At 35.6% G+C, this 25763-nt stretch overlaps 1 protein-coding gene across 1 annotated transcript in view; it reads left to right on the forward strand.

The window, feature by feature from the left end:
• LOC136034699 (putative inactive tyrosine-protein kinase Wsck) overlaps nt 1–25763 on the forward strand; it is a 61872-nt gene that overhangs the window by 29960 nt on the left and 6149 nt on the right. Inside the window, exons 8-13 of the mRNA XM_065716034.1 lie at nt 1526–1809; nt 4382–4586; nt 9490–9603; nt 13263–13450; nt 23721–23934; nt 25285–25481. Of these exons, the coding sequence (XP_065572106.1) occupies nt 1526–1809; nt 4382–4586; nt 9490–9603; nt 13263–13450; nt 23721–23934; nt 25285–25481 (1202 nt within the window). The remainder of the gene's footprint in view (nt 1–1525; nt 1810–4381; nt 4587–9489; nt 9604–13262; nt 13451–23720; nt 23935–25284; nt 25482–25763) is intronic.

Below are 25763 nucleotides of genomic sequence, written 5' to 3' on the forward strand. Positions count from 1 at the left end.
AAAGCAAAACAAAAAACAACTGAAAGTAAGGAGTAACATAAGAACTTAAACAAAGAGAAATTATTCCGTGTATGAGAGGACTGATCCTTCCTCACTCTTGTTTCTTGCAATAAATACTTAAAAAATCTTTTATTGCAATAAATCTTTAAAAATACTTCGCATTCAGATTCAACGGCCCTTGTGTTTCAGGAGTCGTTCTTGGAGAATTAGGACAAAAAGTCAAATTTTAGCATAAAGAACAAGGGATGATGAAGGGGTAGCCCTCTCATATACAGAAGAATTTCGTTTGTCTTTGTATTACTGACTGTTTTTCAAATCGTGCCAGGAATCCCCCCTCACCCTCCAGTGCTAAATTTTTAATGGAAAATTCCTGCTGAAATTTTCTCCTCCATGAACGATTCTAACCGCGAAAATCCGCCCTCCCAACATAAAATTCATGCCGAAAAAATTCAGTATATCTCCCAATAACAAATACCGTATGTAAAGAGTGGGTAAATTCCATAACTTACATTTCTTTTCCCAGGGGCTGTGGGGGGGGTCATCTCGTTCCAAGATGAATAGTTATTGAACCTTTCAAGTATGCTTAACCAAATGATCATCGCAAAATTTTGATCGATGTCTTTTGGGGATGAAAAGGGCGTAAGAAGGAGCTAGTTGCTATCCAATCCCTTTGGTCACTTAGAAAGGGCACTAGAACTTTCAATTTCTATTCGAATAAGCCCTCTCCCAATCTTCAGGACCATTGCCTTGATAAGATTATCCTTGGGTCAAAACAAAGGCAAATAAACACACACCTGTGGTGTTTTTTCTAGACAAAAAGAAGACGAAATTCAACATTCTGTAGATAGGAACTTGAAAGCTCTTCAGTAGGGTTTTCTGACGTGCGAAGTCTTATCGTGTGATTTTCTTTAAGATCTTTGGACTTTTTGGGGGTGCTTCCCACACTTTTCGAATCCCAAGCTAATTTTCTCATGATCGTAGCTTTTGATGGGCTTCCTTAAACTTGATTAATTTTATAGATTGGGAACCAGGATAAAAAGCTCATTCTTTTGATGTGTTAATTGTTCGACGTAATACCTTGGATTAGGTATTTTTCGAAGGCCACACTGCCTTTCTATGACAAGCAAATAAACGCTCAAATGGGGATAAGTCCATTTATTAGACAGTGAAAACAGATACCAAAGTCTAGATATTTCTGTTACATATGCAGTGATCGTCATCAGCGAATATACTCCATCTGCATTCTTATATAGTATATCTGCTGATGGCAATCGCTGTATATGTGATCGAAATATCCAGACTTTTGTATCTGTTTTTCACTGTCTCATTTGAATGTTTCTTAGAGTTTTGATTACTATTGGGAAGAGTCCCTCTTTACTAAACAGGTCGTTACCACGAACTGTTTGACACAGAATTGAGCTTGGTCATTTAATATCCCAGTTACTTACAGTAAAAATCTCATTGAATACTCTTGCTCTTATTTGTGAAAATAATAGCGATATATCGAATTGATTATTTATTGCAGCCAAAGCTATTGACGATTATGAAGCGAGCGAATTTGAACGTGAATTATCGCGTATTAATGAGCAAGACAATAATTTTCGTCAAAGAGTAAGGATTCGTCCGCCATCGCACTTAGAGCCTTTGCCACCTATCATGATTGGCTTGATTTGTGCAATTGCTGTTGGAGGGGTTCTATTGTTGCTGTCGATCGTGACTTATTTCTATATGAGACAGAAAGTAAGGAGAGGAGGGCTTGGAGCTGTGAGTCAACAAAGACTTACGTTTAATGGTTCTATTATGGAAATGGTAAGCATGATCTTCCTAATAAGTTAATATATATGGGGATGTTAAAACTGATCGGGACCAAAAAAGAACAAAAATTAGTTTTAGGCAGTTTTGACCGCAAAAGTTTTAGCAGAGAGTTATTAAGTATTGTAATAAATTCCAGCCATAATAGTAATTTATTTAAAAACCGTTGAATACAACAAGTGTAGAATGTTTGAGTACAACCAAGAAAACAGAAAAAAGCAAAGAAAAGGAACTTCAAAGAAAGAACACCAGCATTTAAGTACAATAAGCTCTGAGAAACAAAAAGTGAACAGAAAATTAAAAAAGATACTACCAGAAAGTTTTAACTAGCGAATTTGGCCATTTGTATTTTAGAACTGTAGGGCTAGATTTTGGCGTGCAAATGCGTTTTTTGAAAGCTAAATTCAGGTCAGCTAGATTATAATGCCAAATTGGGAATCTATCTGGCGTTCGTGAGGAAACCATTTGTAAGTACTTTGCAAATGAAAAGAACAAAGAGAGAACTTTAGACGTCCACGCTTTACCAGAAGTTTCCAGATTGGAGCTGCATTTATTAAAGAAATTGAAGCTAAGCGCACCCAAGACTGAGATTGTCATTTTCATATCGGAAAGCCCAACTGACAACTTGATTTAGCGTAAGTACTACTTCATGACTAAAGTCTTATCAGTTACTCATTATGGTTGTGAGTTGTGGGGGGGGGGGACTATAGATAGACAAATGGCATCGCTGCAGTTTATGTATTCTCAAAAAGTAGTAGGCTTGAATCATAACTTTAGTAGTTTGGTTCTTAAAGGTCACCTAGGTTTATCTAATTTGCGTCATAAGAGGATTGTACAGATGGTCAAGTTTTGACATCAGATATTCCATTTGCTTGATAACCGCCTAGTGACGGCGGCTTACACTGAGATGTTAGAATATTCTATAAAGGCTACATGCCGAAAATAGGGGAAAGCCTTGCTGGATAAAGCTGACTCCTCATGGCATGGAATGACGACCAGGATCCCCGTTGTTTGATGTTTTTCTTAGCATGTTGGATTCGCGCCTTAAGGATCAGGAGATTCAGGTTTGGCTCACTGGTGCTGAGAAGTAATGTACTCTCAAGATTTTATAAGCTGATTAAAGTAATGTATGGAGAAGATTTTAAATTGAGACTGAACCTACTAGGAGAGTGCTGAAGTGTTGGTTCCAGGTGCGAGCAAATTGTGTGCCATTGCGTAGGGGACACTGGGATTCTTATGATGGAGATGGCCCGGGATGTGGGTGTGCTTGCTCCCTTTATGGGTAGTATGTGGATGACCTGGAACGTTTTACGAGTAATTTCCAAAGTATGGAGAATTTAAAGAATAGCTTTTTTGGGGGGGAGGGGATTGGACCATGGCTTCCAAGTATCCTAGATACCTTTTCTAGCGAGTTAGTTATTGCGGAGGACGGTTTATAGAAAATGTTTTAGAGGCACGGAAGTTATGATTTCAAAATTTTGAGTGCTCCTGTTTGATTTGTTCAATTTTATGTAAATATATAATATATAAATATATGTATAATATATATATGTAAATATATATATATATATATATATATATATATATATATATATATATATATATATATATATATATATATATATATATATATATATATATATATATATATATATATATATATATATATATATATATATATATATATATATATATATATATATATATATATATATATATATATATATATATATATGTAAATGGCCACTGGCTTTTAAGTACACGTATATTGCTTAATAATTAATTTGATCATATACAAGAAACAAATATGTCTTTTATAGTGGTGTGTATGGCAATTGCTTAATATCACGGAAAGCTTAGGCTTATTTAATTTTTTTTAAAGATTTCTAAAGATTTGAAAAAACTTTAAAGTTAAACTGTGTAAGAAAAAAAAAGGATTTCTTCATAATATCATAGTAACTAAATGAATACAAAATTAACTTCCATTAGCCTCAAAAAGAAGCTATATTGCTTCTAGCCTCAAAATAGAGGCTACCCAAAAATAGAGACATTCACCATTATTAAATATTCAATCACACGAGAGAAACGGCACTGAATTTGTGAAATGATAGGCCATTTAGATTCAAGTAAATACCCTAGATTTTGATAATTGAAAGAAGTCAAAGCATGGAACACATTCTAATAAAGTATACCTCCAACCTCCTGACTTCCAAGATCTTGACACATTGATACATTACTTTTTTGATAGTTCGTAATTTAGCAAAAATTTGACACTCATCGTACTGTTCCTTTTTTTGTTTCCAATAATAGCTAATTTTTTATCCTTAGCTGCAAAAGAGAATTTTCTAACCCATGTACTGGGTAACTAAGGATTAAAAATACGTCTTTATTCGTATTATGACTGCAATTAATGCTCATTGTGACGCCAACAATTTCTGAAAATTTCTGTGGTGTTTTCCTTATGTTAACTATTTGAGAAAGATCCCAGACTGTTTTCCTTTTCGTTTTGATGAAAGAACCTATATGTCATTTTTATCCTTTTTTTTCTTTCCTAATATGTGTTTTTTAGGACTCCAATTTTGTGAATAATGCATTTGGCAATGCTTCTGAACCGGTTGATCAACTTGGAAGTTTGACGGAGCGTGCAACCACTTACAACAGAAATGCCTTTTCTGTTGGAGACTGTATTGGAAAAGGGAAATTCGGTATGATTCATCGCGGCACAGTTTCCAAAGAAACGAGTCTTTCAGACGTCGTTTTATATGTCATTAAAGGTATGCATTCTTTGACTTTTGTCTAGTTTCTGTTATGAAACAACGATGTTAGCTAGTTTCTTAGTCAAAATATTGAAAATAAACAGCCTCGGAAGTAGAGTTTGTACAGGTTTAAATAAGAATACGAGATATAGGGTTAACAAAAAAGCTTATAATGAGTAAAAATAACAATAAAAAGAGTTATAACACACCTTGAAAAACCACGATGCAAAGCTATAATAGCCCAACCGAAACAGCCAGACACTTGATATTAGGCCGAGGATAGAGACAAAAATTAGAAAAAAAATTTGGTGTGAGCACCAATATTTTACAGATAGATTGTCTTTAACTAATGAAAGTAGAAGTTCTTCCTTCTTCCAAAATAAAATAGAGAAATAGAAAGAAGTTTGAACCAATTTTTCCACCAAAAGAGAAAAAGAAGATTCGTCTAGGATAGATTCAACTTAGAGGAAAAGTGAGTTGAATTGGCCATGGATGAATTAGACTATTGGATAATAGACTTTGTTAAGGCAAGGCCTTTTTTGTTCAATCCAAGGGATAAAAATTATATTTGTTTTTTGTTGTTTCCTCAGTATTCTTCTGTCTTTAGGTCTAAATATTGACTATCATACAAACTGTTTCTTCATTTTCATCTTTGAAAGTTAAATAATGTAAAAAAGCCTACGCTACGGAGCTTATGGAAGCGGAACTGTGATAGGCAAAATTTCAATGCGAAACCGATTTACTTAAACTTAGCATAAGCAACTTAGTGGTAATGTGAAACAGGGGTAAGTCCCCATACACATTCCAACATAGATTATTTTATTCAGGGCTAATAGTAAATACAATTTAGATGTCCAGTACCAGTGTCTTCAAAGCAGTGTATTGATTTTTGTCTATTATCGTTTGGTTCAGAACCATGTATCAAAACTCACTGGGGAAACATCGACTGACATATGAGCTTCATAAAAAATCTTTAGAAAACATAGGGTATGAGGAATATACTATTGAAAGACAGTAAATGAATCAGCTGAGATCCAGTTTTAGTTTCTTGATGTTGAGTTCACTTGGTGACCTGTATTTTTATGAGGTAAAGCTCTGGCTTCTTTTCTTATGTCATCCCGTACTTCACCGTGCGAGCATGTTATTTTCAACAGATTGTGCCACTGTTGCTGGTCTAATGGGGCACTGGAAAGGAAAGTTCTGATAACACAGGAGGAAATAAATAATAAATATGTTCCCTACTATAAAAAGCTGTAAAAAATAGGAGAGTAGAAAAAAAAAAGCAAAAAGACAAACAAATAACAAAAGACCCACTGGCACAAGATAAATTTATGGATACAGAGAGTTGCATCAGTGAGCTTGCTTTATACTTCACCATGTCTAGAAAACCTGGAAATGAAATTTTTGTTGAAAATTTATGTTTTATTTTTCTACTCAATCCTCTGACAGACCTCCGAGGAGATGGGCTAATGCATACCCATCAAAAAAGCTGTATCGAACGTAAAAATTGATCGTATAGTCTAGTATTTACTAAATAAAATTAATTCGTCTTAGTATGTATTAGCTTTCTGTAAAAGAGCAAAGGAAGAGAAAGGAAAGAAGAATTTAGGCAAGAGGGGATAGGAAAAGATAGGAGACCAAATTAGTAGTTGAAATATAATCCACTATATAATTGAAATTCATTTTCTTTATGTATTCCAGTAAGTAGTTACTACATATTACCAGATGCGTTTTTTATTGAAGGTACGTCAAGTCCTCAGTAGATTTTTATCATTTCAAAGTAATTTTGTAATTTAAATTTTTGTGAATAAAGTTCCCTTACTGTAAAAAAGAATCAGAAATGGCTCCCTCCTTCTGCTTCAGCATTGTCTGGGAGTCAACGGACTAATTAAGTAGTAAGGACTTTAAACTGCAATCATGTATTTCTGGTTCTAGAACATTGCCAGCCTACGAAAATGATCTTCAAAAATGGGATCCGCCGGACATACTATTTGATTATAGACTAGTCAGAGAGGAGGAGCGATTCTTCCTTTTTTTCTCCTTTTTAGATATAAAGAGTAGTTATTGGAAGTCTAGTCTATCTTATAATGTTCTAACTTCTCTGGTTTTTTTTTACCTTTAATGTGTTTAACTGAAAAAGCATATACTTTAGTTAAAATGGAGCATTTGTAAGATTCTTTCTTAGGATGGAGGGTGTATAATTTCTTTAATGGTTTGGTATATCAGACTTTATATCAGACTTTCCGTTTGAATGGTGACCTATTAAAATTTTCCGAAGATATGCTGAATTTTCTAATTGAAATTGTTTTTTAATTCGCTGGTAATTCTTTCACACTGATTGAGGTCAGGTACAAAAGTATAATATTTTGTCAAAGGACAAAGATTCTAAAAGTATAATTTGTATTTTTAAAGCTTCATAAATTTAATTTTGGCCTTTTCAATACATTTTATTTCTGATGACCATTAATCAACCTATTAAGTTGAATTTTCATTTTATGCCTTTTTACGTCACTAGGTATCTACCAAGTAACGGCACTAGGTATCCCCCCGTAAAACTTTTTACGGAACTAGGTATCTAGGTGACATATAGCGATCGCAAAGTCTGTCGGTCTGTCAGCCGGTCTACCTGTCCTGGTTTTGCTAGCCTAGGCACTTCAAGGTAAGCTAGGACAGTGAAATTCGGGGATGTATCAGGAGCCAGACCAAATTAACTCCGGTTCGACCATCTGGGGGGAGTGGAGGAACGGTTAAATTGGAAAAACTAGAAAAAATGAGGTATTTTTAACTTACGAACGGGTGATTGGATCTTAATGAAATTTGATATTTGGAAAGATATCGTGTCTTGGGGCTCTTGTTTTAAATCCCGATCGGATCCAGTGACATTGGGGGGAATTGGGAGGGGCCTAAAATCTTTGAAAACGCTTAGAGTGGAGGGATCAGGATGAAACTTGGTGGGAAAAACAAGCACACATCCAAGATGCATGATTGACATAACCGGAATAGATTCGCTCTCTTTGGGGGAGTTGGTGGGGGGGGGGGCTAATTCTGAAAAATTTGAAAAATGACGTATTTATAACTTACGGAGGAGTGATAGGATCTTAATGAAATTTCACGAGTAGAAGGACCTCGTAACTCAGATCTCTTATTTTTTTAAATCTGAACGGATCCGGTGTCATTGGGGGGGGGAGGGAATTCTTGGAAAATGCTTAAAGCGGAGAGGTCAGGATGAAACTTGGTGGGAAGAATAAGCACAAGTTCAAGATACGTGACTGACATAACCGAAACGGATCCGCTCTCTTTGGCGGAGTTGGGGGGGTGTTGGTGGAGTGATTCGGAAAAATTAGAAAAAATGTGGTATTTGTAACTTACGAACGGGTGATCAAATCTTAATGAGATTTGATATTTAGAGGGATCTTGTGCTGTAGAGCTATCATTTTAAATTGCGACAAGATCCAGTGACAATAAGGGGAGTTTGAGGGGAAACCGGAATTCTTGGAAAACGTGAAAATTGAGGCATCTTTATCTTACGAATGGATGATTGGATCTTATTGAAACTTGATATATAGAAGGATGTTATGTCTCAGATGTTCCTTTCTCAATTCGAATCTGATCTAGGTACATAGGGGGTTGGAGGGGGGAAACAGAAATCTTGGAAACCGGAAATCTTGGAAAACGTTTAGAGTGGAGAGATCGGGATGAAACTTGATAGGAAGAATAAGCACAAGTTATAGATACGTGATTGACATAGTTGGAATGGATCCGTTCTCTTTGGGGGAGCTGGGGGGAGGACGCTAGTTTGGAAAAATAGAAAAATTGATGTATTTTTAACTTAGGAACGTGTGAACGGATCTTAAATGAAATTTTATATTTAGAAGGAACTCACATATCAGAGCTGTTATTTCAAATCCCAGCCAGACCTGTTGAAATTTGGTGGAGTTGGAGGGGGAAAGCAGAAATCTTGGAGAACGTGAGAGTGGAGAGATCGGGATGAAACTTGGTGGGTAGAATTAGCAAATGTCGTAGATACGTGATTGAACTAACCGTACTAGATCCGCTCTCTTTGGGGGAGTTAGGGGGATGGAGTTAAGTGCTTTTGCGAGTTTGGTGCTTCTGGACGTGCTAGGACGATGAAAATTGGTAGGCGTGTCAGGGAGCTGCAAAAATTGACTTGATAAAGCCGTTTTCCACGATTCGACCTTCTGGGGGCTGAAGGGAGAGGAAAAATTAGAAAAAATGAAGCATTTTTAACTTACGAGTGGGTGATCGAATCTCAATGAATTTGATATTTAGAAGGACCTCGTGACTCAGAGCTCTTATTTTAAATCCCGACCGGCATTAAGCCTCTGGTTTTCCTTTTAAATCAATCTATTGATTCTTAGAATTTTGCTAGAGCTCATACCATGTTAGCTCTTGGCTCTTGGTTCTTCCGGCTTCGTCACAAGTGCCATATGAGCTCTTATCTCTACGTTTTATTCTACTTGCTACTTGATTCTGTGTAAATTCTTGTGAATTTTGGCTTATTAAACGAGAATTCAATTCTGGATTTTCGACTTGAGCAGTTTTTAATCAATGGTCCAACTTTAAGATCTTAAATTATTTTTTCAAATCAATGAAGAATCAGGCCAGACAAGATTTTATGATCCCTAAGTTTCTAAATCAATGTCAATAAATGTTTTTAAGGGATCAGTATTTCTACAACAGTTGTTAAAAATTACTTACAAACACCAACAATTACAGCAAGCGTTGATGACTGAGAACTATTACTTAGGGTTATGGTATTCTTTCTGATAATGATGTATTTCAATCATTACGAATGGTTGTGCTTAGAAGTATATCTCTTTTTTGGATCTCTTAAACTCCCTTTTTGATTAATAATTTATGCTGGGTTTTCTATTTTTCTGTTTCTATTATTATTTTTTAGATAAAGAACAAGATCCTGTTAGCAAAGAAGAAATGTTGCAGCATCTTTCAACACTGGTTCGAGTAGGCCACCATTTTAATATTGCTTCACTCGTCGGAATATGTGAAGAGACAGGTTTGTGTGTAATTAATTCTACAGAGACTTGACAGGTTCTCTTGTCTATTTTATTTTGATCAAAACCTGAACCATGCGCTGGTTTTTGTTAATCCAGTTTTAAAGTGATGACCGGAAAAGGAAATTTTAATTTTGCTTCATCGAAAGAAGCCTATTTCAATTTTTTATTTATATAATTTTTTTTATCTTTCTTTGATTGTAACTAATCACAAGTAAGGATGATAAAATTTATTTCTGGCTAAGATGGGGATCAAACTACTAACTAAGGTATACACACTTACTAGGCTATTGTGAAGTTCACAGCAAAAAACTGATCCTTTTGAAAAGCTTTTATTTAAGTTGTTTTGTGTAGATCAAAGTTGTATCTCTCGCTAAATAGAAGTAGAAGAAAAAGTTTAAAGTGTAAAGTCCAATATTTGTAACCAGTATTTCACCCCTTTCCCTGGTCCGATTGAACTGACTTTTTGCGTGTTGGTTTGAAATGTTCGAAGCTGAATTAGTACGAATAATAGTAAGTGTACGAGATGGCAAAAGGTGAATAACATTTGATATTTTATATTTGAATAATATATGGAGGCATTTTGTACATAGTATGTTTTGGTTTCAGGTGCTCTAGGTTCACAATAAAAGGAAAAATATCAAAAACATTAAAAATGTTCTTAACGATTCTACCTCCAAATTCGCTAAAACTAAAAATAATTTGATTTCTATCTACCAGGAAAAAGTAAAATTTTTAACGCTAAGAATTGAAACTTTGGGCCTTCATGATGCATAGGTTGTTCTTGAATAGCTAGAAAGTGCAAGAAAACAATCTAAGCTATTTTTAATCCTGCCTCCTCACCAACCGGTGTTACTTTTTTATTCATATTACAAATTTGTAATTCATTATCCAATCGCTTTGTATAAACTTTATTCTCAAGGAACATAATATTTGTTATGATGTTTTTGTTTTTTCATCCGCGCCTACTTACTCATGGACATAATCCAGCCACACTCTTATGACCAAAAGTTTGAAGTTTCCTTGTATATCTCAACAATGAATAAATAATGACAAATTATAAGTAAGAAAAAACTTGATGCCGGAAGCTCTGAATTCTTGTATCCAAGGTTTCAACTCAATTTTAATTGGTTTGACCTCTATCTGGTTTTCTCCTGACCCTGACTTTTTCATATTTGAAATAATGACTACTTTTTAGCAGCCATTTTAATCTCTGCTCATTTTGTCAATTCCTTACCACTTTGCAGCAGCCCATCAAGCTCAAGTGCTCATTGCCCCCAAGGATGGGAGTCCTTTCATTCTGATATCTTTGACCATTCTATCTGCATCCGTCGTTAAAAATCTTTTGGTCCTCTTTCTGCAAAATGACAATCTGCACGCAAATCTATTAAAAATGAATTTGTAGACATTAAGGATAGGGAGAAAAATCCCCTCCCTTTCTAAAACGTGTTTCAAAGGGACTTTACGACCTTTTTTTGATTTAGGCTTAAACGACAATGTTTGAACCCAAAACCCAAATTTAAAACTCCCTATTTTTGTATTTTCGGATTCTTCGTCCAGTCTATTTGACTAAACAACCCATAACCCTAAATGATAGGTACTGGAAACTATTTTATAAATAACCTCTGTGTGAGAATATTGAATTTTAGTTCAATGAAATACGCTGCTATTGTAATGAATTAATTGTCAACTTCTGTTTGTAAAAATAATATGAAAAAAAACTTCGTTTTCTTAAAGAGTTAAAGAGGCTGCGTCCCAAAGTCGAACCTTAAAACGTACAGGAATTAGGAGAGGCAGTTGGGGGGATGCCGCCCCCCAAACCCCTCGCTTTTAAAGACTCTTTTGTACAGTTTTTTTGTTTTGTTAATTAAAAGAGGGCCTTTCCGAAGGCAAGAGCGGGGGGTTAGCAACAAAAAACAAAAAACCTGTACAAAAGCCTCCGGTTTATGGGCCCAGCGCGCTTCCGCTGCGCCAAGCTGCTGTTATGCTTGTTATCAAACAAGTTATTACAATAGAAAATTTCACCAACGGCTTCAATTAGGAAATCAATTTAAATGGTTTTATTAACTTGCTTCCATCAAGCCTTACCCCCGCTTCAGTATAAATTCTTATGAACATTCCAGTATGTAATTCTGATCACATGTTTCCATGTTTATTTTCTCCCTTTCTGTATCAATAAATTCAAACTGACAAAATTACCTAATTTTACAAATTTTAAAAAGTTAGCAGCTAGCGGTTTCGATCCACCGACCTCTGGGTTATGGGCCCAGCACGCTTCTGCTGCGCCAAGCTGCTGTTAGTGTAAGAATTTTTCAAACAAGTGATGTTATTACAAGAGAAAATTTTACCTTCAATGGGGAAATGGGTTTTTCTAAGCTAGAAAATCGTGGGGTTAAGATTTTCCGACGAAACTTTCCAGGAAAATTACTCGGAGAATTCCGCGTCGAATGAGTCTTCGTACACCCAGATCCAATGTCGGCTGTGACCTGTAGGCGTGGCAGAAAAAAAGGGTTTCTGTCATTTTTCTCAAATAAAAATTTTACGGATTAAGACAGAATTTTTTGAAGCTTTCAGTCAGTCTCACCATGTCGAGCTGATCATTTTGATGTACTTGATGTTGAAATTCGTAACTTTTAACAACAAAAAACTTAACATGGGCTCTTATGGGGAAATGGGGTTTTTCTAAGCTAGAAAATCGGGGGGTTAAAATTTTCCGACGAAACTTTCAAGCAAAATTACTCGGAGAATTCCGCGTCGAATGAATCTTCGTACACCCAGATCCGATGTCGGCTGTGACCTGTAGGCGTGGCAAAAAAAACAAACAAAAGGAGAACATGAACTTTAAGTGGCTATGCGTGGTTTCTGGAAAACAGAGAAGGAGTTATCGGATCGATTTATTGCCCATGCATAAACCCTTGTTTTAAATGTCTTCTATGCATTTCTATCCCTTCGGTTTTTCGAGCTGAAATTTCGCGGATAAGCTCCTGGGCCCTAGGGGACCTTAACTTGTGAATTTCAGCCCAATCGGACAACGTTAAAGGGGGGCTGGGGTTGGGGGATCGAAACTTTCGGCCAGATTTTCCCCATGAAGGAAAAGTCGGAGGGGGATGAAATTTGGCAGGTTTCTTAGTTGGAGCTCGGGCTACGAAATGCATCCCTCCCCATCCCTCTGCGACCACTGGAACCGAAGATCGCTTAACATTGTCGTGGTTCGCCTCTTTAAAGAGGCACGAGTGTGCCTCCTTGATTTGAAATTCAATGTAAATTGAATTTAATCCCCGCGTATTACCAAAGAAGTAAGTGACTACTTACCCAATTTAATATTATGCGATACATCCCAGTACTACACCTTATATTTTCTTTTGGTTAAAGTAGTTCCTCACGAAAACTCCACCTTGCATCCTTCAAAATGTCTTAAGCAATTATGGAAGATTTCTTTTGTTATAAACATGTATTAAGCAGTCGAAAACATGAGAAAGATGTAATTTTAAGCCACACCTCTCTAACTGTTTCGGAAAGGAGTCCTTTGAAGTGTTGTCTGTTGAGTAATTTTCTCCTTCAATCTCCTAATTCTGTAAGTATGAGTCTTAGGAGACTTTAGTAAATAGTTCTAGCATAACGCATAATATTTCTAAGTATATATTTTGCATCATTATTCCAGGTATGCTTTTCATTATTACTGAAAGCTATGCCGATCCACTGAAAGAGGTTCTACTTGCAAGCAGAACGTTGAGCAAGTACCCCACCTATGCTGAGAAAGAGAAAAGATTTTCAACTTTGCATGAAGCTCAACTCATTGATGTTGCTATTGGCGTAGCACGTGGAATGGCTTATCTTAGTTCACTTAAGGTAGGAACTTATTTACTTAGATTAGTATCTTCGTTTGCATCACTAGCTATGGTTTGTATCTATTTCCCCCGGTCCTCGCGGGTGGTCATTCCATGTGGAGGTTTCTTCAATTTCAGTTCAGTTAGTTTCTTCTTTTGTGAGGGATGAGAGAGGTATTTTTTTTAAGTCACGACCATTCTTGTGACTCTAAATTTACTCTGCAAAATCTAATGTCTCTAGCTTGAATTACTACCACTTCTGCTACTACTACTACTAATAATAATAATAGTTCAAGGTGCCAAGCCCCCTGAAGCTAATAAAACTCTGTTTTCTCCTCCTCAACCGCAATCTGATCAAAGCTTCATTCTTTATCTCCTCTCCCCTAGTTCCAGTTCCTATTAAGTCCTTTTTTATAGCTTCTTTTCACCCTATTGTGGACGACCTGCTTTTCGCTTGCCACTAGACGCAAGGTAAAAAAGAATACTCTCTGGCAGTTTTTCACCCCTCGTCCTTAAACGATACCTAGCCATCTTCATCCTATTATATTATCCCTAGAAATTGGTTTTGAACCACATTTTTCAGCTTGCTGATTGATATAAGTTCTTTTAAACGACTACCTAACTTATTCTTTGACAACTTCTTTCAAAAATATTTTACAAACTTTGCTCAGCCTTCTGGGGTGCCCATGAATAATAAATACCCACTGTCATTAAGCTTCCAATATTCTAATCTTAGCTCGCAGACTGATTTTTAACTTTTTTCGCTTAAAAAAAAGGAATATAAAAAATTCTGCACCTTGGCTATTCTACTTTTTACATCTTCACTACATGTACCGTCTTTACAAATAACACTAATCGTGTAATTGAAGCTCTGCACTTATAGATTATCTTGTTACCTACAATTTTCTCTCTCCATTTTTCTAGTCTTAGTGACTTCTTAACATTTATTTTCAAACCTGTTCTTGTATCCTCAAACCTCGAAAGGTCCAAAAATGTGTTTATTTTTTCAATATTTTATCTAGCATACTTAATCCATGTGCATAATCTAAGTCTACTAGAGTTTTTATACTGTGTTCTCCTATTATATAGACCTTGCCGTTTTTTATTGGGACAAAGTCCATCAAAATGATCCATATAAACTGGGATAGGACACAACCCTGCTTAGCTCCTGACCCCACACCCTAGCGACTACTAACCTCATTCTCGTCAATAATCAATGCAACATTTTCTCCTTAAATAACAGTAGTCACTTTAATGTACTTATCTGGCACACAGAGCCAGTTACGGCTCTTAACTCGCTTAACTCTTTAAGTTAAGACTTCTTCAGCGAAAATATGACCTTCGCTGAAGCTTTACAAACAGCTAAATCGAATGTCAGTTTACAGTCAATAAATTTGAGGGCCAAAGGAATCTGATAATTCACATATTTTATTATTAATCTAAAAGTGAAGATGGCTTCTCTTAAAGCCTTATCCACAGCATCTCCTAGTCTAATAAGTATCACCATGCAAAGTCATTTGCTCCTTTTGAAATCAACCTACTGCATGTGTGATTGCCAAACTTAACCTTTCTTATGAAGGAGTTTAATTAAAGATTTTCCTAAAATCATTTAGCATTTCTCTTTTTGAAAAATCATATTTATAAGCTTCAGTAATATATCTTTAACTTCGTATAACCACTACATTATAAAAGCTCCTTTACCCCACTATCAGCACTCGAGGCTATATTGTTTTTAATCCTTTTAGTACTGGCTCTAACTCTTCTTTGCAAAATAAATCTTCCTTCAGTTACAAATTACCAAAAAAATGTCATTCTTTTCTGTAAAATTTTCTACAATTATGTCACGGCTCAATGCATTCCCAATGCTTACCATCTATCTTTAACACTTACTTTACCAGTAACTGATTGGTAAAGAAATTTTTTTTTGTCGTTATCTTAACATGCCAAGGAACATTTTATCATTATGGTGTATGGATGCATATTCGAGATCCTTGGCAATTTTATTCACTGCTTCCATTTTACTACTCATTAATTCACACAAATGTCCGCTACTTCCTTCGCTTTTTTTTTGCACGAACTATCACTCAGAAATTTTTTATACAATCTTTTTTTTTCTTCGGAAACTTTTGCTATTTTACTAATTAATTTCCTAAAATGTTCCGTCCGTCTTCTACAATGTCAAATCCTAAACTTTCCAGTTTTAAATTCAATTTTTTTTTGAAATTCGTCTCAAGTTCTCATCTTAGAGTCTATCAACGTCATAACTACCTGGACGATAGTTCACTTCCTATATTTCAGCTTGGTTAATTTTAGACGCTACTGGATGACGATATTTACTTTTAACATTCTTAATGAGACTCCTATATGCCTGAGGGTCCTATATCGATCCTTCAAGTCTTTGATGTTAAACTTCGACGTTAACTTCGATCCTTCAAATCTTTGATGTTAACTTATGGTCAATTGTATGGCAGCAGTATAGATTATTACTAGATTATTGTACCTGCAAAATTGTAGCAATCTTTTAGAATTGCTATTTTCCTTCCCTGCACCAATTTACCTAAATTAGGTTAACGTCTATCCCTATTTGTGCTAATAAAGGTGTTACAAACCCCTAATATAAAGCATTTTTTTCTGGCTGGGATCTTGTATAATTACTCCTGTAAGTTTATATAAACTTCAGACTAGATAATACCTCTTTAGTGGATCAGTTTTACAGGGTCATTTAACCGATGACTGCTACCTTGCACTTTATGGTCGTAAACTGATCAACTAGAATCTATTATTAACATACCCAACTTAAACAAGACTGACTACTCACTGTCTATGTACCCCATCCTTTCTAACAAGTTTTGCAAGTCCTAACAAGTCTAGTCCAAATGTCCGAATTCAATAGTCAAATTGTCAAGACAGTAGTTGTCTTTCAGACACGTTCCATCTTACATTTCTCATATTAATTAAGTCGTTGAAATATTTATTGCCTTAAGACGACCAGATAATTAGAAATTTCTGGGACATCCAGTTGAATGAAGTCTTCGTGCAAGCCTGGGCCCATCTTGGTCTCTACGTGGTATTCTACACTTTGCAGTGCATTCCTGTCAACAACCGTCAACCTCTTGCACAGGCAATCTCAACCATATTACATCTTACTTGTATATTCGTCCCTGTAAATATTATCTACAATGGGAAGAAACCAACGATAAATGCGTAGACATTAAGAGTTTTTTTTTGGCACAAGAAGCCCATCAAAAAAATAAAAAAAAATTGGGGAGAATTATGTATTAATCAAAGTCCGGTGTTTTGTTGTGTTGTTTACTAGGCTATTATTTTTTGTGCGAGTTACTCCTCAGGGTAACCCTGCAGCACTGTTTGTAGTTCTTGCTAGGAAAACTTGTGAAAGGTAGCTGTTTTGGTAATAGAGACGGAGGAAGGAATTCATGACATAGTGGAGACTCAAAATCTTCTTAAATCATTTTTCTAAAGTTTTTCTTAATGAAAGTAAAGAATGGTGATAAAGTTTAAAAATAAAATTGTCCTAAATATCTAGTGGACTTCAACCTCTAATTTCTCCACTCTTTTTGAAAAAAAAAGTCAATATATTACCAATAGTAATCATATTCAACATGATATTTACTAAGCTTTGGTGTAAAGAGTGTGTCTGGGGGGGGTCAAGCTTTTGTGCACATGAACAAAATTATTGGGCTGTAATTTAAATTTTAGTTATGTTTGAATATTCAATAGAAACTTTCAATCAGCTGTAGTTATTTGCAATAATGTTTGAAAAATTTTTTTACTTAATAATTGGTGTGTAATGGGTTGGTTTCAAATAATGCGAAATGAAAATCTTTCTGCGGTTCTTGGTCTTCTAGACAGCCGACGCAATTACATCCCCCCTATTTTGTGGGCTCCCTCTTTTATATGAGTTTCCTATATCGTTTATCTATAAAAAAGTCTTTGTGTTCCGTTTTGTTGTATCTGTTGACATGTTTGAATAAATTCATTGTTAGGTAATTTGTGTAAAAAAAATGTTTTATAATTATTGTAAGTTCTTATATTTCTTATAATTTTTTTGGGGGCTCTTTTTGAATTAAATTAAAAAAAACTAGTTTTTTTTTAAATGAAAGTAAGGAGCGACATTAAAACTTAAAATGAACAGAAATTGCTCCGTATATGAAATGGGTTGTCCCCTCCGCAATCCCTCGCTCTTTACGCTAAAGCTTTTAATTGTTTTAAAAAGTAGAATTGTGGCAAAGAGTCAAACTTTAGCGTAAAGAGCGAGGGATTGCGGAGGGGACAACCCATTTCATATACGGAGTAATATCTGGTCGTTTTAAGTTTTAATGTCGCTCCTTACTTTCAGTTTTAAAAAACTAGTTTTTTTTTTATTTCTGAACGTTTTTGAATTAATGCATGTTTGATTTTGGCTCTCCGCACATAAATTATTGAAAAGGAAATTTGTATATTAACTTTTTTGGCTAAATGGCTTTCTCTTAGTTTTGATCAGACGATTTTGAGAAATAAGGGGTGGGGAAGGAGGCCTAGCTGCCTCCTGAATAAATAGTTGAAATTACTAAAAATACTTTAGCATAAAGAGCGAGGTATTTGTCTCCTCCTAAATACCTCGCTCTTTATGCTAAAGTATTTTTAAAACCCCTCATATGCGTAATAATCTCTGTTCGTTTTAAATTTCAATGCTATTCCTTACTTTCAATTGAAAAAACGTTTTCATGTTTATTTTTTCATTGTTTTTTTTTTTTATAATAATGCTAGAAAATCCTGCGCCCTTTTCATTGAATTTTTCTTCCCCCATGACAAATTCCTCCAAGGAAATATCCTCCCACATAGCCCCGTCCGATCAACCCCGCCCCCCAAACCAAAACAATCCCCCTGAAAACGTCTGTACACTTCCCCATAACCATTACTATATGTAAACACTGGTCAAAGTTTGTAACTTGCAGCCCCTCCCCCAGGAATTGTGGGGGAGTAAGTCATTCCCAAAGACATAGCTATTATAGTTTTCGACTATGCGGAACAAAATGGCTATCTCAAAATTTTAATCCGTTGACTTTTGGAAAAAAAATGAGCGTGGGAGGGGGCCTAGGCGCCCCCTTATCACTTAATCTTAATCCTATCCTTTGATCACTTAAAAAGAGCACTAGAACTTTTCATTTCCGTAAGAATGAGCCCTCTTGCGACACTCTAGGACCACTTGGTCGATACGATGACCCCTGGGAAAAAGAAGAAGAAAAAAAAAAAACCAAACAAATAAACACGCACCCGTGATTTGTCTTCTGGCAAAAAATACGAAATTCCGCATTTTTTTTTAGATAGGAGCTTGAAATTTTTGCTAAAGGGTTCTCTGATACGCCGAATGCGATGGTGTGATTTTCGTTAAGATTCTATAACTTTTTGGGGATGTTTCCCCCTATTTTCCAAAATAAGGCAAATTTTCCCAGGCTCGTAACTTTGGATGAAAAAGACTAATTTAATTGAAACATATATTTAGAATCAGCGTGAAAATTCGATTCTTTTGATGTATCTTTTAGCATCAAAATTCTGTTTTTTAGAGTTTCGTTTACTATTGAGCCGGGTCGCTCCTTACTACAGTTCGTTACCACCAACTGTTTGATTAAATCTTTTAAGGATCCCAACGATGAAATTTACTTCTGTAGAAGCTATCACAAGTAATTTTTACTCGAAGTTGGGAATAAATTGTCACCCGTATCTTCTGCAAAAACATTTTCATTATTAGATGTAAGCCATAATTATTACAAAAAAAGAAGAAAAAACAACCGAGAAATTGTGTTGTTGGTTTTGAAAGAGGGGAGGGGGCTGCTGGGGCTTAGGGGTCCACCTTATGCTTTCACTTACCTGTTACAGTTGTAAGTAGATGGATTCACTATCTTAAATCATACACTAAGAACAACTATCTTAGTTTTTTTTTTATATTTTCTCTGAAAAATGCCTTAAATTTCAACGTGAAGAGTATTTTAGAAATTGTAAATTCCCATGTGTTTTATCACGTCTATTTACTAGCATTAAAATTATAATTAAAATTATAAATCAGTTTCGCACTTGGGGTATCTTTTTGAAACATCTGGATATTGCAGATGCTCTAATGAAAACGTCCATCCTTACACTTAGATGAAATGAGTCTATGTTCCGATAATTTTGATGTAATAATTATTGGTTTTTCTTACTGCTGTTAGAACTCAATGTCCTCTTCTTGTTTTTTTTTCCTTTATTCTGTTACTCCGCAGTGTAACGTACTTTTTGGGACTATTTGCGTCATAAGTAAATAAAAAAGACAACCAAGGGACAGCACTGCGGTGGGGTGGCCTTTAGTGAAACTGACGAGCCAACGGGTGGTAAACTCTAATATGTGAGACAAAATTCACGTAAGCTACAGTGGTAGCTTATCAGGGACATGACCAAAATATCGGAATTATCGAGATTCGCTTGACATTTGAAAGACTTTCGCGATCTCCCTTTCTCATCTGCAGCGTCTGATGCTCAAGATAAGGGCTTGTCAACATATTTTCAGACTATACAAAATTAGTGAAACTTTTATTTAGTATTAATAGTCAAGGTCAACATCATATTATTTTAACCTCCAGCTTATTCCTGGATTTTGTATTGACCTGCAAAAGAGTTAAATATCCACTTATGCAAGGGGAAGTACAAGCCAAATGGCCCCGATAGCTCAAAAGAAAGCATGGAATTTTTAATACAAATGACATTTTGCATACCAAAAGTGATATAACGATTTTTTCTGGAAATATGTCACACACTGGGGAGTCATTCTAACTTATTATGTACTTGACCTGGAATTTCATCATCCTCCAACAACACAAAAGTAGCTTCTTGTTGAGACACCTCTGGAAAAAAGTTTAATTACAGGTTCAAAGGCTTGAATATCTTTATTAATCACCTCTCTCCTATTATGCACGATTTCGGTCGATTTCGGCCTTTGAGTTTTCGGCTTTGATGGAAAGGTGTTCAATCATGTCAAATTTTCCGAGATTCACATTATGGCACTAATTTGGTGGCTTTAACATAAAGCCAGGATATTATTTTTGAGGGAAATAATGTGAGTTTCATTACCTTGGAGTTATAAATTCAGCTAATTTTGCTGATGAAAAATGTCCGAAAGATAATCTACCGATGGATTTAGGTCCAATCATTTATTTATATAGTAAACTCATGGCATCCTTAGATTTTTAAGAATTCTTCGATATCGTTTTTTCATTCAGACACAGCTAATAGCATTTCCTTTTGATACCCATCTTACTGCAGTGAGCAGCTTAGAATAGAAAAACTTCGTCTATAGCTGTTTGAAGATACAAGTAGAGAGAAAAGCATATTTTTGTATTTGAAAATTGTTAACAAAAAGTCGAGGACCTCTTGTAAAGATTGGAAGAGTGTTCGTAGCAAGGGTGAATCGGGGATTAATGCGTTGCATTCATTTGTTTGTGGTGCAAGCTTTTTAAATTATATCTGAAATCCCAACAACGATCCATGCATCTATCTGTACACACTCCATACAAATTGTTCCAAGGTAAAGACATTGCTTTCAAAGAATGACCTTCTTTGAAAGACAGTGGCTTTACCCATCGTAGTAGTTTTTCGCTCTTTCTGAACATATGAACCAAGATTGGTAAATATAGGTACTACACTTTAACATATACTAAGAGCTGGCATATCCTTCCCCAACTTAAATGTTAGGGAATAAGTAGAAGTGGGATGAGAAAATAACTCACTTTTATTTACTAGAATGTCACACACACCAAAAACTTGAATTATTAGAAAACACACTATCAACTGGTTGCAAAGCATATAAACACAAAACCCGTATACGGGTTTCTTTTGTTGGTCAGGGGGACGTCGACATAACACTGTACCATTAGATTCAAAGAAAACTCAGAGCTTTCAAAACGCAGTTGAAAATGTTTATATACAGGAGAACCAAAGCATCTAGTGTGTTTAATACAAATGATACAGTGTATTTATCAAACATGCCCTCCCTGAGATGAATGGCCATCGTCACATCCCTCCTGGTCAAACGCATAACAAACGAAGTAAAGAAAAATAATACTAAACTTCAGAAGTGTGAAATTCTACGTTCCTTCTCTCCTCTCCTCTCCTTCTTCTCTTCTTCTCCTCTATAATTGATGTCCGCATTTCTAGGATACCAGATCAGTTTGGCTAAAGATCCATTGCCATCCATGTACCTCCAGATTGAACCATCAAAATAATGGGTTTAATAACCCTTGCAAAAGGGTTTTGTTTTCAAAGAAGAGGATCCGCGAGATAGCAGAAAAGTCATGAGCAGAAGTCATGTAATTACAGGGAAAATATAGACGAGGAGTGGGGATAAAGGACCTAGCGTTCAATCTTCGCCTGCTATCCCAAGGGGAAATATATATACCAAACCACCCACTAATGAAAATGAAAATCTCAAGAAGAGACAAAAATCTTATGGGTTTTAGGTCATCAACTACAAGAATTTTATAGCAAGATTAAAGAAGTAAACTTTCTCATCCACTCAAATTTATATTTGAGAGAGCCAAATTGAGTTCTGGTATATTAGACGATGCTACGTGTCAAAAGACACTGACTACAACGGCCTCTTATCCTCCATCGGTAGAAACAAATCCACATCTGAACTAAAACAGAACTTGACTCTTGGTATAGCTTAAAATTTCTCAGGATAAAAGATACGACTTCACAGGAATGATTGAGAGGCAAATCTCAAGGAAGCATGAAGTAACTTTTTCAGGGTCCTACTACTTAGGACGGTCATACAGGGAATAAAAGTCGATACCAAAAGAGGGTAAGAATGGGATATGAAGCTACAGAGTAAAGGTTTGGTGAGAATAGGTAATTACTGGCAATCGAGGATAGTGTCACCCAGGTGCCGTAAGAAATTAAGCGGCATATGTTTGGGAGGGGTAATTTCCTAGCACTTGGAAAAAGGAGGAAGTACAAAGGGAAAGTAAGGGTAATAGATGGCCGTTACTAGTGCCCTATTCTTGGAAATTAAGGTAAGAACATGTTTCACTTCATGGCTTTTTGTCCTGATTTACCAGATTTAAGAAAAGAACTATTTTCTTGCAGTTTATTGTCAATTGAGTAGTTGGGCCTAGTAATGGGGTCAAAATGTCATAGGTCCATAAAAAATATTGCAAATTATACTAAATTGGGAATGATCCCGAGTGAACTATAGCTTGAAGTGTTTTATTTTTCCTTTTTGTAGCCATGGACCATGTGGATTTAAAGCATTTAGTACCCATCTATCATGTATGCGACATTTTGTGTAATTTTGCGAGTTAGTTTTTTGGTATAATCTGTTTTATTATGTTTGTTTCTCTTTTGCAATTGTTATGTTTTTCATGTTTATTTTTATTTACCATATTTTGTTACCCAATGTGTGTTATTATCATGTGCTATTATTTTGTGTCATTTTTTTTGCAATGGTCCAACGTAGCTTCTGTTGCAATAAATATATATCTGTCTGTTTGCCAAATAGATAGAAATTCTCACTATTTTGCAAAATTGATTCTACCAAGTAACGGCGAAATTACTATTACATAAACATTGAAATTTTTTTTATTCCAACCATAATAGCTACGTATCCCTTGCAGTTGTTAATAGAAACTTATTGTAGTAGTTTAAACGAAGTCGAAATGTAAAGTCTTCGAAGCCATCTCCATAAGACAAACGATGCCAATGGTTTTAAGTTATAGTAGCTAGTTACAGGTGTTTTTGGTCACCAGCAAGCTTCTGTTGTGTCTGATCAAGGATCTTTAACTAATGGGCAAAAAGGGTTGTTGCATTCAGGTGTGAGAACTAAGGTCTTTGGGTGAAAAATTAAATACAGATAATCAGGGCCTTTATCGTAAAGATAAGTCCTAAAATTTGGTTTTTAAAACTGTAGATATTAATATGATTTCTTCTATAAACACTCATAAATGTTTCAACCAAATTTTTATGTTATGTAATTGATTTTTCACCTCACCTTTGATGCGATTCTTCGGGCTTTTAGACATATTTCCGAGTAATAACTCCAACAGGAGATGTGCCATGTCATTATCAGGTGTGCTTTCATTAAGCAAGGATGATGATGGCCTGGCACAGGTCCTGTTGAAATTATCCAGATCTTTGTGCTATTTTGTTTTTTCTGACAGGGCATATTGAGGTAAATTATATAATTTATCTGCCATATCCGCTTTGTGTTCAAGCACGTAACGTATATGTAAAATTACCGACATTTTAAACTACTTTTTTGTTTTCAGATCATTCACAGAAGACTTTGTGCCCGGAATATCATGATTGCTGACGATTTCGTTCCTAAAATAACAGGTTTCACTCCAGAGCATCCTCAGACACTTTTAGACAAGCCTGATTATAGGCGCTGGCTGGCACCTGAGACTTTAAGATCTCTTCTACACCCACCCAAATCTGATACTTGGTCTTTTGGTGTTTTACTTTGGGAAATCTTTACGCTTGGTCAGTACTGTTGATTACTTACAAGGTTTATCGAAACTCTTGATTCTTAGGGAATGATATAAGAAAAACTATCCATCCTGTGGAACTGAATATGCTCAATCTAAATTTCTAGTCAAAGTTCAAAGTCGAATTTAGTCAAGTCAAATCTTGAATCCCTACTCAAAGAATCCTCATAAAAGGAACATAAAAGGGTACAAAATGAACATGGTCACCACTCTGTGGCAAGAACCAATTGTTTTGGCCGCAAGAGACCCATGTGCTATTAGGCGCACTTTCTGAGATAGCTAATCAACTTAGAAACTATCAAAAAATTGTTTATTTATTTCCTCAGTCTTGGAAGCCATAATCTTAATTTTAGAACCTGGTAGCGCATTTTTTTATAAACATACGTCCAAGTCGATGCAAAGTAAACACTTAGTTTTCTACACCTAGTTTTGATCTTCGTTTGGCTGAGTTGCCTCACCTGAAGCGTTCTTAGTTTATGTAGAGTGGTGAATAGCTAGCTAAGCACCAACTAATAGGGAGTGGACTCGGTGAATCTTTCTGTTATTGGAGGTGCCAAAAGCATCGAAATGTGCACTTGTAGGCTCAAATTTCTAATTTCATAAAATCTGGTCCTAAACCAACTTCATGTAGGTACGGAAGAAGGAAAGAGGATAGGAGAAGTCCCCTATAACCGAGGAATATCTTTGAACCAAGTCAGTAATTCGGATTATATTTCCCTCTTGCCTCCGAAATATTTAAGTGTAACATAAAAGATTACATTCATTTGTTTACCTGCACAGAAGGAGGAGGAGCTTTAGGGAGTCCTTCACAAAAAAAAAATTTGAAGAACTTCCCTTGAAAAATGAGAAAGGACCCTAGTTTACATTTTTAGTATTTCAGACAACTCCCCTCTCCTTTCCCGAATGTATTTCAAGGGGTGAATTTTTCAGAGATGACTAAAGCCTTAGAAACATTGTTGTTCGAATATTAAACATGAATGTAAAAAAAACAGATTTGTGGGTGGGGATGCCAGGAACCTTCATCATATTTAAAGGAGCCACTGATTAGACAGTTTGTATTTAAAACTTTAAGTTAAAACGATACCTGTCACTAACTTGCTGTTAGAGTAGAAGCCTATGGGATTTTTATTTTGGTAGGGAGGCATTGAAGGTCTCAGAACTGGATTTTCAGTGGATTCTGAATTGGACTTTCCGTGAAAGGTGTTTCTGATAGATAATCAGATGAATAAAGTATATTTTCACAAGCGAAAATATCCTATTGTTGTTGTATTTGTCAATTACTATAGGGGTAAACGAACTCTTTGATTCATGGAATGTTCCACTATACTCTTTTTTTTGTTTCTAGGTGGGACTCCATATGCTGAAGTTCGTTCGCAAGATGTTCCAAATAGAGTTATACGTGGTTTGCGACTAACGCAGCCTTCTAATATTTCTGACGATTTGTTTCAAATTATGCTGCAATGCTGGCAAATTGACTTGGATGAGCGACCTGCATTATCAGATCTAGTGGAAATTTTGAGCCATGCTTTTGACCAAGCACGGGTAAGTTTTTTCTCGTTGTTGTGTTCTTTCTCATGTTGGCTATTGGAAAACAAAACGTATTCTCTGTACAACTACTGGTCCTTCGATTCAGACGGTTTCTTCCTTTTTATTGGAGAATGTGTTTAGATCTTGTATAGCCGAAGTGTATTTAATTACTCTATACGGCGTCTTGGTAGGGAAAAAACAAAAGAAAATGGGGGAATTTTATTCTTTTTAAGTTTGAAGCTGTATTTTCCATTCTACTCTTTACTATTTGTAAGTTTGTGTATGTACTATTGTTTG

This window comes from Artemia franciscana, chromosome 13, assembly GCF_032884065.1.
Source record: "Artemia franciscana chromosome 13, ASM3288406v1, whole genome shotgun sequence".
NCBI lineage: Eukaryota > Metazoa > Arthropoda > Branchiopoda > Anostraca > Artemiidae > Artemia > Artemia franciscana.